Source organism: Gobio gobio (assembly GCF_949357685.1).
Source record: "Gobio gobio genome assembly, chromosome: 12".
NCBI lineage: Eukaryota > Metazoa > Chordata > Actinopteri > Cypriniformes > Gobionidae > Gobio > Gobio gobio.
The window spans coordinates 13164173-13179571 of NC_137105.1; the positions used below are offsets into that span (position 1 = coordinate 13164173).

The 15399-nt window shown below is 38.4% G+C and overlaps 1 protein-coding gene across 2 annotated transcripts in view; it reads right to left on the reverse strand.

The window, feature by feature from the left end:
- The window catches only part of LOC307135073 (uridine-cytidine kinase-like 1), a 38233-nt gene that overhangs the window by 19016 nt on the left and 3818 nt on the right, over window positions 1-15399 (reverse strand). For both annotated transcript variants that reach the window (XM_079831240.1, XM_079831241.1), the window contains exons 3-7: window positions 10991-11097; window positions 10111-10281; window positions 8293-8364; window positions 4127-4316; window positions 3766-3827 (exon numbers count right to left, since the gene is read on the reverse strand). In XM_079831240.1, the coding sequence (XP_079687366.1) occupies window positions 3766-3827; window positions 4127-4316; window positions 8293-8364; window positions 10111-10281; window positions 10991-11097 (602 nt within the window). The remainder of the gene's footprint in view (window positions 1-3765; window positions 3828-4126; window positions 4317-8292; window positions 8365-10110; window positions 10282-10990; window positions 11098-15399) is intronic.

Genomic DNA, 15399 nt, shown 5'->3' on the forward strand with positions numbered 1-15399 from the left:
TTAACCTCCCCTTTACCGTAAAAAAAAAAAAAAGGAAATTCTATATTGCATAAATAAAATGTTAATTTACCAAATGATTAATATAGGAACAATAATATTTTATTTATTTACATTTCCATAAATGATATATTTTACTTTAATTTTAGAAGATAGATAGACAGAGATTGATATAGATAGATATCAATCAAACTTAGTTGATTGTTACCAAACCTGTCATGTTAGCAAGTCCAACGTTCATCTAATTTTTTTCTCTCAAAGTAAAAAATGTCAATACCATCACACACAATATTAAAACCCCACATTATCACATGTTATACCAAAATAACGCAGACCTCAAATCTAACCTCTATTGGATGAGAAACGCAATGCGGCCCAGTGGCTTTAGAGCTTGATATCTTTTGTACAAAAACACATGGTTCATTAGTCTTAAAGATCATTCTTCACTGTGACTGATCGCATTTTCCAACTCAGGATAATTCATGACTTTATTCAGCCTGCCAGACAAGAAAAGGATTACATTTCAAAGAGGCTCTAAACCCATTTTGTGGAATATAACTGTCATCAGTACATGCACATGAACATCACTCACCAAACGTTTATTAGTGTTAACATCTTTGTCTTGCTAATAATTACCTTGTTAGACACCTAAAGTCAACATGAAATCAAAATTGACTTTACATTAGCTTTTCTAACACATGTCTGCTGGTTTCGTAGAATATTGTCTGAATGATTTATCACCGCATGTAAAAAGTGGATAATGTTGAAGACCCCCTGTGGTGAAAATCAAGTTTTTAATGTTGTATGTATACGTCTATGTGGTGGTTTTAATATGCTATAAAAGATAAACTATGTGCAAACTCATGTCAACACCATCGCTGAGTATTTTCACCTTAACACGGCAGTGAACCAAAGACAGTCCCAAAAACGCGGTTTGAAATCGCCGGTGTTCAATCACGTCAACAGGCGGGCGGGCTTTAGCATATCATTAACCGCTGCTAAGCAGGGGAGCCTCAAGAGAAGCCAGGTTATCCTGGTAAATTTTTTCTGTTGTTATGAAAAATTGTGCACATTTAGCAGTATCGCTGGTGAACTATGTATATTACAATGTTATGATGAACTGCAGTGAGGAAAATAAGTATTTGAACACCCTGCTATTTTGAAAGTTCTCCCACTTAGAAATCATGGAGGGGTCTGAAATTATCATCGTAGGTGCATGTCCACTGTGAGAGACATAATCTAAAAAAAAAAATCCAGAAATCACAAAGTATGATTTTTTAACTATATATTTTTAATGATACAGCTGCAAATAAGTATTTGAACACCTGAGAAAATCAAAGTTAATATTTGGTACAGTAGCCTTTGTTTGCAATTACAGAGGTCAAACGTTTCCTGTAGTTTTTCACCAGGTTTGCACACACTGCAGGAGGGATTTTGGCCCACTCCTCCACACAGATCTTCTCTAGATCAGTCAGGTTTCTGGCCTGTCGCTGAGAAACACGGAGTTTGAGCTCCCTCCAAAGATTCTCTATTGGGTTTAGGTCTGGAGACTGGCTAGGCCACGCCAGAACCTTGATATGCTTCTTACAGAGCCACTCCTTGGTTATCCTGGCTGTGTGCTTCGGGTCATTGTCATGTTGGAAGACCCAGCCTCGACCCATCTTAGATTGCTCTAACTGAGGGAAGGAGCTTGTTCCCAAAAATCTCGCAATACATGGCCCCGGTCATCCTCTCCTTAAGACAGTGCAGTCGCCCTGTCCCATGTGCAGAAAAACACCCCCAATGCATGATGCTACCACCCCCATGCTTCACAGTAGGGATGGTGTTCTTGGGATGGTACTCATCATTCTTCTTCTTCCAAACACGTTTAGTGGAATTATGACCAAAAAGTTCTATTTTGGTCTCATCTGACCACATGACTTTCTCCCATGACTCCTTTGGATCATCCAAATGGTCATTGGCAAACTTAAGACGGGCCTGGACATGTGCTGGTGTAAGCAGGGGAACCTTCCGTGCCATGCATGATTTCAAACCATGACGTCTTAGTGTATTACCAACAGTAACCTTGGAAACGGTGGTCCCAGCTCTTTTCAGGTCATTGACCAGCTCCTCCCGTGTAGTTCTGGGCTGATTTCTCACCTTTCTTAGGATCATTCAGACCCCACAAGGTGAGATCTTGCATGGAGCCCCAGTCCTAGGGAGATTGACAGTCATGTTTAGCTTCTTCCATTTTCTAATTGCTCAAACAGTGGACCTTTTTTTTCCACCAAGCTGCTTGGCAATTTCCCCGTAGCCCTTTCCAGCCTTGTGGAGGTGTACAATTTTGTCTCTAGTGTCTTTGGACAGCTCTTTGGTCTTGGCCATGTTAGTAGTTGGATTCTTACTGATTGTATGGGGTGGACAGGTGTCTTTATGCAGCTAACAACGTCAAACAGGTGCATCTAATTTAGGATAATAAATGGAGAGGAGGTGGACATTTTAAAGGCAGACTAACAGGTCTTTGAGGGTCAGAATTCTAGCTGATAGACAGGTGTTCAAATACTTATTTGCAGCTGTATCATACAAATAAATTGTTAAAAAATCATATATTGTGATTTCTGGATTTTTTTTTCTAGATTATGTCTCTCACAGTGGACATGCACCCACGATGACAATTTCAGACCCCTCCATGATTTCCAAGTGGGAGAACTTGCAAAATAGCAGGGTGTTCAAATACTTATTTTCCTCACTGTATATGCCCCTCTCCACTGACATTCTGAGTTGTTCATTTAGATGTTGATTTATGTCTTAACTCAGAGATGGCGAACGGGAACATGGTTTGTGAAACATTAGCAACACAATATTAGGTCTTTGAGAACGTAGTCAGGGCAAAGGCTAATCATATTAATTACCGTTATGCATGTTATGTAATTATACTGTAACGTTGTAAAGAGCAATACCATTTTGCAGTGTTTACTACAGTGAAGTTGACCGACTGAATCTCTGAGCTGGTGTGAGTAAGTGGAGACGGGGCTCATTTGCATATTCATCAATCCACGTATACTAAATGAAGTAAGGGTGTACATTCAAGCTTTAAGGCATGAAGAAATTTTTCACCGGAAAAAACTTTTAACTGTGTCATTTTGGTGGTTAAACGTGAGTTTTAAGGGATACAATTATTGACTACAGGGGGGACTTTAACCAACAACCAAACGGCTATTTAGGCACAATTTTAGCAAATTCACAATTGGGCCAGGCTTTATTCTGGAACAAAATGTCCCCTTTTGGATACAATAGGGTCATCATTTCAACGTGTTAGAAATTACATTACAGAATTTTACAGGTTGCAAATGAAATCATGTTGATGTTTCGTGGACGGTCCTAAACTATGAGGAACCAATCCTAATGTTGTCCAGAAACGAATTAAAAGGGACTATAAAGGGGAAGACGGTTTGTAAAATGAAGATCAAGATTACTGGCCAGACCTTTTCTTGTTTTAACCAATGCACACACTATTTAGAACAATATATCTTGTATCACCGGTACAGTATGGCCACCAGAGGGCAAACTATACTTATACCATGAGCACATTATACTTATACCATGGCATGGGATTCATATGCACATGCATGCAACATTTGAGTGTATATATTAGGAGCATGTGGATCATCTAGCAGGGATAACAACATGCATGTTGACCAGTCTCAGCACTTTAATATGCACAGACCAACTAACCATTCTCACTCAATGTTGAACAGATGAGAACGAGGAGCCCTTTTTATTACGTACCTTTTCCAGCTGACTGTGGACATGCTGAACAATCAGATCTAAGGCTACAAAGTTCTCTCCACCTGAGGCAAAACATTTTTGAATGTTATAGTTTTTGAATGTATATAATAACTTAAATCATGAATTTAAATGAAAGTTATTTTATGCATTTAATTGCTATATCACCACCAAAAGCTATATTCATGGTGATTATATATAGTTCTTACAACTATATAAGGATAAAAAAGATAATTTTATGTCAAAAAATTATCAAACAATTTTATCAAATGATGTATTAATTACATTTCTGAATAAAATTCCACTAAAATATGCTTCATAGTCAAGACTGGTGGGTGTTTTGCCAATTTCCAAATTCACCTACCTCTTGGGACCACAATGTCTGCAACTTGCACAGTGGGTTCGATGTACTGTTCAAACGCTGGCTTGACAAATTTGTTGTACTGTTTAATGACGCCTCCAATGTCACGCCCTCGATCCGTGATGTCCCTTTTGAGACGCCTGACCAGCCGGATATCAGAGTCAGTGTCTACAAACACTTTCATGTCTAGCAGCTGAAGGGCACACAGAGACAGAAATACAATACAAAATGTCAAAAACTGTGTGACAGACAAACAGAAAAGTGCAAGTTAGGACTGCAAAGAAAAATACTTCGATAATTACAATGCTAAATGCAACCAGGCCACAACTATGTGCATTTTTAAGGGTTTAATATAAAGTGTTCCTGTGATAAAAGGTAAACATTTTTCCACCATAGTTCATTGGTGGTTTCTGAAGACTTGATTTGGTTCTATGAGTCTGGTTTTGATCCTGCATCACGTGGATGGCGATAAGCTGGTGGAGGGAGTGTGATGCTCTGGGCAATGTTCTGCTGGGTCCGGCCATACGTGTGGACGTAAATTTGCCACGTACCATCCACCTAAACATTGTTGCAGACCAGGGGCCCGTTCTTCGTACCTCGCTAACTCAGTTAGCTGGATTTGATTGTTGACGATTTGGCATGATCTTGGATTGTTTGGTTCTTCGAAGCTCATCCTGGACTTGCTGTCATAGTCACAGGTCCGTAAGCTTAAACCTGCTCTGGAGCAGGCTTATTTCATGTAAACAGGATTAGATTGCATCTTGAGGTGATACTTCAAATCTGTCCCAGCCACTGCTACTTTATTACAAGAGTTCATTACTGAACCAGGGGCAATAATAATAATTTTAAATAATAATATAAAAATGTTATATTGTATATGTATATGAGAATGTATAATGTTGTGTATAATACTATAGACACAGCCACTTGATTGAGCGATTTATTTGTGATAGAATAATTACTTTATATAATTTTGTTTTTATTGGTTTACACACGTTGTACAGTTACTCTGAGCCGTGCATTAAGTGATCACGGATATTATGGGAGTGGCTTGATGCAGCGCAAGAGAGGATAATTTTATCTTGACCCATAAGAAACTGTCACGTTACAAATCTGCTTCAAATTAAATTAAAAATGAAATTACAACATTGAAATAAAAATGTAAAGGGTGTACAAATACTGTATAAAATCGTGAATATAAATAATTGGTAATCATGTTTAAAAAAAAAAACATTTATCATTTATCTATTATAACTTTTATGTTGGTTTGGTCGTTTGGCTGTTTCCTTATAAAGGTTCAGAAATTCGTGGGGTTTTTTTGTGTAATTTGTCAAGTTTTTTGCCAGGTGGCTTTTTAATTATATGATTTCATTACGTTGCTGTCTTGACGCCAGCCAATCGCTGCATTGCTGATCGTGGTTTCGAGTATCGATGCATCTGCCCTCTTCAGGGGAAAAAAGAACGCTCAGTAATCTTAGATCATTTAATCCAGATATTTTAATCCAATCCGCAAATTCGTTTGAAGAACCAAATTAGCCAAAGATCAGTTATCACGATTAAAAGATCTGGGATCTGTCAAATCATCTTAGATGTATTAAGCGAGGTACAAAGAACGGGCCCCAGGTACACCTCTTCATGACAATGGTGTTCCCTGATGGCAGTGGCCTCTTTCAGCAGGATAATGCAACATTGCACATATTGTTCAGGAATGGTTTGAGACATGATGAAGAGTTTAATATTCCAAATTTCCCAGATCTCAATCCAACTGAGAATCTGTGGGATGTGCTGGACCAACAAGTTCGATCCACCTCACAACCTCTGCTGCTAACATATTGTTGCCAGATACCACAGGACAACTTCAAGGGTCTTGTAAAGTCCATGCCTCGGCGAGTCGGCGCCATTTTGGCAACACACGGATGATCAAAAGTATATTTGGCATAATATGTATATTTGGTCATTATGTTTTGGCTCATCAGGTAAAACCTCATCATCCTCCAGTCCAAAGTGATGACATTTTGCAAGGCAGACACAATCTGTCCAGGACCTACTACTGTCTCTCCTCGACGGTTTCTGTTACTGAAAACACGCATAAGATCTTTCAACGCAGCGAAGTGATAGGATGTTTTAAAAAGCAGCTCAGCAAAGTAAAAGTCAGGATCAATCAAAGCAATGTAGTGCAGCGTGACGCCAACTAGCCAAGACGTACCGCTGGTGCTGACACTGATGCTGAAAATGAATATCATTCAGTGAGCCGACAAGACATGGCGAAGGCATTAAATTTCAGGGTAACGATAAACAATCCAACACCCTCAAACAGCAGTGCCAGCAGCCCTGCCAGCACGGCGAAGTATAATTTATAAGACTTTGTGTGTAGGAATGCAAGAAACGCATATGAATGGGGTAAAAGGTCAAGTGTATATCAAGTTGTAAAGGACGGGAAGTTATTGCTCATCCTTCTTGAACGAATTTCTCTCAAATGAAATAATGGATGTGAGCTGTCGCTGTATTCACAAAGACCTGCCATGAGAGAGTTAAACTGAAATCCCTGATCCATTCTATACGACAGATGCAAAAACGCCTACCGTTTGTTGAGTTTCATTCGTTCTGCGCCACGTCTGCTGCATGGTGCTCATAAATCACATCAGGATGAACTGCTTTGCCAATACGTACACAACAAGTCCCATTTTAATTTGTATAGATTTCCGGACACTTCACACAGGGAAGAATCGAAACCCGGCAATGGGAACAGTCAACGCTGGCGTAAATAAACGCTGCCTATTCACTTCCTTTAGCCAGTCCTTACCTTCACCATTAAAGAGAGAAAAGAATCAGTCATCTTCATTGTGTGAGGAAAACAACCGGATGCAGGAGGAATAGAACACAAGGAGAGGAAAGTCCTTGTGCAGTTTTATTAGGAATGCGATTTTATTAATCCTAATCTTCAACCGGAGATGCAGTTGCTCGCCTAAATGATAGAAGAGACAACTAAAACTCATTATCCACCCATTAACCAGTATTCATGTTTATTCAGGGCTGCGGAGAGACAGAGATGGTATTGTAGAAAGGGAATCTCATCTTCCTGGCCGTTTTGTGGGAATGAGGTCCATTACTCAGAGACAAGACACACCAGAATGTGTGAAATTTACAGGATCATTTCACCCCAAATAGAAAAAAAGAGAAGACATTAAAATTTAGGGTGCTTTCACACTGGCAGTTTAGTTCAAACGGGTGCACGATGCACAAGAAAAATTGCTAATGTGAAAGCCGACAAGCCCGGGTGTGCACCGGGGTACCTAACCCGAGACTACCGGAGGTGGTTGCACTCGAACTGTGGCATGATTCACATGAATGTGAAAGCAACACAGACTCGGGTGCGCACTTGTTCAGGAAGAAAAGTAACCAGACAATGTTATGCATTTAGTTCAGTAAACAAATGTAAGGAATGATAGTGTTGATGATATAACTTGGATACGAGCGAGAGCGTGAAGTGTAATCCTGCATATTGAGTGCAATAAGGGCAGCAAATAAATGGCAATCCGAGGTCTCCATTTGCAAGCAGCAGAACACACACATACAGTAAACCCAAGTGTCGTTTACTCAGCCCCCTTACATAATGATAATGAAGCCTTTTGCATTGCAATATTATTCTTATGACAATAAGCACATTTTAATGACAAATGTTCCTAAATGTTAAACACTACCATTCAGAAGTTTGGAGTCAGTAACGAATATTACAAAAAGATTACTTTTTCAAATAACTGCTGTCCTTTAAACTTCAAAGAACCCTGAAAAACTACTATATTTTTGAAGTACATTTTAATACAAATAAATTCAGCCTTTTAAACACTAAGGAAAAAACGTTTGTCATTCGGCATCCATCACTAACCTGTGGGAATACATAACTCATAATACTTCCTTTCGTCTCTTCCTATCATTACACATCTCTCTTTTCATTTGACCTTATCTTTTACTACACCTCCATTTTTCCCTCAGCTTTATGACTCCCATGATGCTCTTCTATATATCAGGCTATGAAGTTTTCCATTATTCTTCCCCTCTTTCCATCCTCAAGACTCAAGTTCCTTTGCGATATCACAAACCACACTTAAAAGATTATATCGGACACTTTTATATAATGTCCAGTGCGACAAATTTAATATGTGGCTTACCTTTAAAAGCTCCTTGTTGGCAAAAGCCAAGATTCCCTCAAATATCACAACGTTGGCCCCATAGACAGTTTTCTGCACACAAGATCATAAACAGAATATCAAATGACCAGGAATAACAATAACATGCATAACATCATAACGATTAATTATTCTAATTAAACGCAAATTAATCTCACTTCAAATTTGGCTGAGAAATTACCCCCAAAAGATCATTTAAAATCATTATTGCATTAAACGAGAAAAGCATCAAAAAGACATTACAAAAAGTAGCTTTAAAACATTTTTTTATAATAATTTGTAATCAACATAGAATTTATTACACAAATTTTTAGGCTTCAGCCATGAGGGTTTCATTTTTGAGTGAACTATATCTTAAAAAAGCTTTTTTTTTTTTATTATTAATATGGAAAAATTCAATGAAATGACACTCTAAATAAGAAGCTAAAACTGCCAGAAGGTGGTGGTCGATGTCTAAATGTCATTAAGCCATTCATTCATTTAATTGTTCAAATGGCTGATTCATTCAGGAATTAATTGTGTACACACACACACACACACATACATATATATATATATATATATATATATATATATAATAAAAATACACATAAACGCAAATATTTCTTAAAACTATGCATGTATGTGCGTGTATGCATGTATATGTGTGTATTAAAATATACATAATTATACACCGTACACAGATATATTATGTAATTTAAATGCAAACTTTTATTTTGGATGCGATTAATAATTTGTCATATATGAATATATTATAATGAGATGTAAAAATGCATTGATGAATTCTTCATTTATGGTATACAATTAATCAATTATATTGAGCTTTTTAATACAAAACCTGGTTTATACCCCAACTGATCAAATTATCCAAAAATAAGGTAAACAAAACACCCAGAAAATGCCTTGAAGTGCTTGATCTGGACTACAACGTTTTTTCACTTCAAATGATGTTAATAAACTGAGGCAGTGCAGAGACAGACTGTGGAAGTGTGCAGTGATGCATTTCCTCCATGCTCCCTTGCTTCAGAATGAGGGGAACCCTGATGGTGTCATGATCCCATTAAGACAGACGCACTACCGTGAGGCTTCCCGTCAATGGCCACTCAGGCTGTATTGATCAGCACATGTGGCCTGTATATGCCACAGAGCCAGAAATCTCCCTTTATCGCTCATCAACATTACGACCCATTTATGGCGAAATGAAACCTTAAATTTTAGGTAGACAATAAAAGCACAGTCCCTAAATAATCATGTCTGAAATGAAGTAATTATAGTGCTGTGGTTTAAATGGTACTGCTTTATTTCTATCAAGCATGAAATTGCAAGCTGCCTAAAGAATAAATGTAACCCTCAAAATTGTACCAAGTTGACATGGGGGGTTGTGTTAAAATAAGTATATGAGTTAAATTAAACCGATACAGAGATAATCATATAATAATCGGTTTTAGACAGTAAATCCATCTAAATTAGCATCAATATGCAGGAAAAATATTTGATGTTATTCATGTTATAGTAATGTTCTTCTGCCACAATGTGACATAATAGAACTTAATTGAACAATTATATTGCATTGCTGCATTACACATAAAGCACAAGTCATTTCTTCAAAGCTAAAAAACATTCTTCTATCCCAGCTTAATACGCAAAGACAAAATGTAAGTGAACGCCTTGTAACCCAAGTCCAATTCTACTTGGTGATGCAGAAACTACAGTTTTATTTTGTAGGGGGAAAAAAGGTAGTAGTACGCATGAGTCTATGTAGTCTCATGCATACGAACCAGGCAATCACACACTGCTTACCCACTCCTTGCGACGGTTGTGGGTGGTGAAGTCGTACACTGGCACTTTGATGCTTTTGCCCTTTTTCAGTTTCCTCAACACAGTTACCAGCAGCTCAAAATCAAAGGCATCAGGATGATCAAAGTTGTACTCGTTTCTGGCTGCCAACTCCTGCTCCTCTTTACTCAAAACCTGCAAGTCAGCAAGAAAAGGAAGATAAAAAACACGATAACGCTAAAGCCCAAAGTATACTTCGACTGCCTGCTTTCTTAAACAGTCCACGCGTCAATTTTCATCATCAAGACGAAAGTCTGCAGACTTCCATACACACTATCTGTCAATTTTTGTCCACGTGGATGGTGTGTGTACAACAGTGCACTTGACTTGAGTGACTTGAGCACTTGAAAACAAAGCTCACTAGATGCGCACGCGCCGAACGCGTGTTGTTTTCGCGCTCATGGCCAAAGTAGTATACTATGAAAGGCTCGCTCACAGTTGAGTGATGGAGTGGAACGCAGAAAATGAAGCATACCCGGGCCTTAAAGATTACATCTTTTAAGGGTACTAGTGCCCTGTAGAATTCCCTCCATAGAGAAAAACAGATTGACTGATTGCACCACTTAATTAGACCACTAATAGGCTGAAGGATGTGCCATTAAATCAAAAAAGGATTGATGAGTAGACCTTATAGGGTTTCAGCACATCCAACAGGGGCAGGAGGAAATTATATTAATGCTTCAATGGTTTCAACACATGAAGAACTTCCATTTGAAGCACTTTAATGGCACAGTAGTCTGCAAATGCAACTAGAAGCAATCCCACCACCGATGTTCATTTAAAAGGACAAGAAGTCCAAACCCAGATGTATTCTGGGTCTTCTTTAACTCGATTAAAAAAGTACCTTGTAGAAAGAGTCCATAGAAAGCAGAACAACCCAGGGAACATCAAGAGCCTCTATGATCTTATTGGCCACGGTGGTTTTCCCAGAGGCACTCCCTCCACACAGACCTGCAGGACAAACCAGAAGCTGCAGCTTGTTCAAATGCACAAAGAGCAAATATTTCATGCAAACATTTATTGGACAACAATCATGGCATAACCATGAATTTTGCTGGTGTTATCAAGGTTAATTAATTATTTTCCTCAATTGTACAAACAATACCCCATAATGACAAGGTGAAAGAAGTTTGTTTGAAATCTTTGAAAATGTATTAAAAATAAAATGTACATAAATATTCACAGCCTTTGCCATGACACTCAAAATTGAGCTCAGGTGCATCCTGTTTCCACTGATCATCCTTGAGATGTTTCTACAACTTGATTGGAGTCCACCTGTGGTAAATGTAGGTGATTGGACATGGTTAGGAAAGGCACACAGTTAACAGTGCATGTCAAAGCACAAACCAAGTCCAAGGAATTGTCAGTAGACCTGAGACAGGATTGTATCGAGGCACAGATCGGGGGAAGGGTACAGAAATTTCTGCAGCATTGAAGGTCCCAATGAGCACAGTGGCCTCCATCATCCATAAATGGAAGAAGTTTAGAACCACCAGGACTCTTCCTAGAGCTGTCCGTCCAGCCAAACTGAGCGATCGGGTGAGAAGGGCCTAAAGGCTGCAACATACTCCGCAAGAACAGAGAAAAAAGTTCTCGCTCCCAGGGCTGCGAGAACAAAATGACGTCATTTTGTTCTCGGAGCCTTGGTTTGGGAGTTCTCGCAGCTCGTTCTCGACACATTGTCTGAGCAGAATTTTTTCTTGTGGGTGTCCTAGAACTGTTGTGTGATTGGTCAGAATTTTAAAGTGAGCGGGGAAAGCTTGGAACATACTCTGCAAGAACAAAGAAATTTGTTCGTTTTCTCGAGGTGCAAAGAAACAAAGTTCGTTCTGGCCAGGACATTCCATACTTCACGAGAAAAGCAGGTGTCGAACATCTCCGTTTCTCCACATTAACCCCGCTCACTTTAAAATTCTCACCAATCACACAATAGTTCTAGGACACCCACAAGAGAAAAGTTCTGCTCAGACGATGTGTCGAGAACGAGCTGCGAGAACTCCCAAACCAGGGCTCCGAGAACAAAATTACGTCATTTTGTTCTCGCAGCCCTGGGAGCGAGAACTTTTTTTCTCTGTTCTTGCGGAGTATGTTGCAGCCTTTAGTCACTGTGGTGACCAAGAACCCGATGGTCACTCTGACAGAGCTCCAGAGTTTCTCTGTGGAGAGAGGAGAACCTTCCAGAAGAGCAAACCTCTCTGCAGCACTCTACCAATCTGGCCAGTATGGTAGAGTGTCCAGACGGAGTGGTTACGGGACAACTCTGTGAATGCCCTTGAGTGGCCCAGCTAGAGCCCAGACTTGAACCCGGTTGAACATCTCTAGAGAGATCTGAAAATGGCTGTGCATCGACGCTCCCCATCCAACCTGATGGAACTTGAGAGGTCCTGCAAAGAAGAATGCAAGAAACTGCCCAAAAATAGGTGTGCCAAGCTTGTAGCATCATACGCAAAAAGACTTGAGGCTGTAATTGGTGCCAAAGGTGCTTCAACAAAGTATTGAGCAAAGGCTGTGAATACTTATGTGATTTTCTTTAATCAATTTGCAAAGATTTCAAACAAACTTTTCACATTGTCATTATGGGGTATTGTTTGTAAAATTGAATTCATTTTGGAATAAGGCATATATAACAAAATGTGGAAAAAGTGAAGTGCTGTGAATACTTTCCGAATGCACTGTGTGTGTGTGTATGTATAGTTTTGGTATGTGTGTACATGTATATTAATAATGTGCCACAATGAAAATAAATATAAATTTCACCCAGCTTTACTTATACAATTCTTGAAGTTGCAATTGCAAAACCTGGTTATTGTCCACCATCCACTATGTAGCAAACATTTATTTGGCAGAACAATCATGATATAAATACAATTTTTGCAGCTATTTAATCAAGGTAACTTTTTACATGCAAAAATGGCTGTAAAGTAAAGCCCCAAAAATATTTTTTAAAAACAATAACTTTTTTTTAGAGTCACTGTGCTAATATAACAGTTAATACAATAGTTATTTATTATAATAAATTGCTAGGATCCGTCCAACCTTAAAAGTAACAACCAAAAATAAAAATTCTGCTTGGATTACACAACTCCTCAGACTGTGCATTATACAAAAGCCAGTCATGCAAGCCATTATGCTGACCACTACATTTTCAGACACTAAAGTTTTAAGTATCAGGGCCCGTATTTATCAAGCTTCTCAGAGAGCCATTTTAGTCTTAAGTGCTGAGAATGTGATATTTACTCCTACTTCCAAACTTAAGTATAAAAGCAAGTTCTCATTTCTTAAAGCTAAGAATCACTCTTACTCTCCGAGTAAGTATCTAGTATTTAAGACAGCTCGAGAGGTCTCAAGTGGTTAGGAGTTGCCAGTAGGGGCTTGTGATGGGAGAAACTTTTTGAAATGTTTGACGACGAACAGTTAATCAAACGGTATCGTTTGGACAGAGCAGGCATCATCTTCGTCAGTGCTTCTTCCTCTCGCCAGTTCGGTTTTCTTTTGGAATCCACGGTGGCTGATTATATTATAAAATCTAGGCTACATATAGGCAGGTCAGTTAACAGCACAGGTTTAAAATTTGTAATTAAGACATGGTGGAAAACTTGTTTATCTTTACTTTCCAATGTGTATATCAATGTATTCTCCTAAATTCTTTATTAGCAAATGTGTGTTGAATGTAAACTCCTTAGGAACTAGAATTTATCAGAGAACATTCCTAAATAAGGAAATCTATTCAGGGATTGGTCCATGGCTATATCATCATCCAAAATTCTGTTTGTGGCACAGCAAAGTACCGTGAATCATTTCTAAGACTGACACTTAAGATTTAGTCCTACACTTCACTTAAATTACGACTGAGATGCTTGATAACTAACTTTTAAGTGCAGCTTTGAGCAAAGAGTTGTTTTATTCTTAAATCAATTCTTAGCAGTGTTCTTGTGAGTAATTCTCAGAGGCTTGATAAATACAGGCCATACAGGCCCTGATCTCTTGAATAAAGGCCATAAAGAAAACACTACAACAACAAAAGATGAGATACACCACCAGTAGGAATAAGAAAAAGCTTCTTGTTTTTCTATGGACTAAAGTTACTTAAAACTTTTTTAGTGTTCTTATGCCCCCTCTCGTCTCCCTGTTTCTCTGACCTTTGTTAAGGGAAGATCATTCCACTTGGGTGGATTTATTAGTTTCTCTCTGACCGAACGAGCAGGGATGACAGTAACACCAGCCTTTTTTTCTTTTTTTTTTACAGGAATAATTGACTGGAGCACATCCAAGTGTGAAATTGTAACCCGTACGACAGGCACTCTGAGTAATGGATTGCATACTAATGACCTCAGACCTCAGATTCACAGAAAACGGTTATCTCAATTGGAAAAAATAACAAATATCAGTGTTTTATGCATTTTGATCAAATAAATGCAGCAATTGTGACCATAAGAGACTTTTTTTTTTTAAACTTTTGAACAATAGTGTATAATTAATGTCTCTATTTAGAGCAAGCAATGTCAATATTCTCCAAACTGGAAAAAACTAAAACATGAATTCGGTCTTAAGAGTTTTTATTTATACTTAATTTTACATTTATGCTTCTCTGAGTCTCTTAAGAGTTTAATAAAGTATTAATACAACATAAAACCTTAATTACGCCCATTACATTTTCTTAATATTACTTATTGTACAACGTTTTCATAAGCTTTTATCAAATGTGAAAATTCATTGCACTAAAGGTACTTTCACACTGGATGCGATTTTGACGCACAAATAATTCGAGCGATGGTTTTATTTTTTGATCAGCTGTTTGAGTAATGAGTGCTTCCATACCGAACGCGAATGTGCTGTGGCGAAAAAACGATGTTTCTTTTTTTCGTTTTGATGAAACCAATCACATAGGTGACAAACTGTTCAGTTGATGTCATTAGCTATTCAGTCAACATTAACCTTTGCCCGGTATTGCATTTCTGCAGCTGCGTTTGCCCACTGTAGGCTACAGACAACGATAACATAACCTTTTGAGTTAAAACATTTTCTAAACCTAATTGTGTCCGCGACTATGGAAAGTGAATGTGTTTCCGTCAGTACGACCGTGGCACTTAAATGTTTACATTGTGACTCAACTGGAAACATAGCTGCTCCGGATCGATTGGTTCCTGAAGTTTGTGGTGTGTTTCAGCAGATGCAGTGTTTCTGGTGTCTCTGGAGGAGCTCCTCAAATTGTCCCACGGACATTTGAAAGTAAGTGCGGAACTGGCCATGATA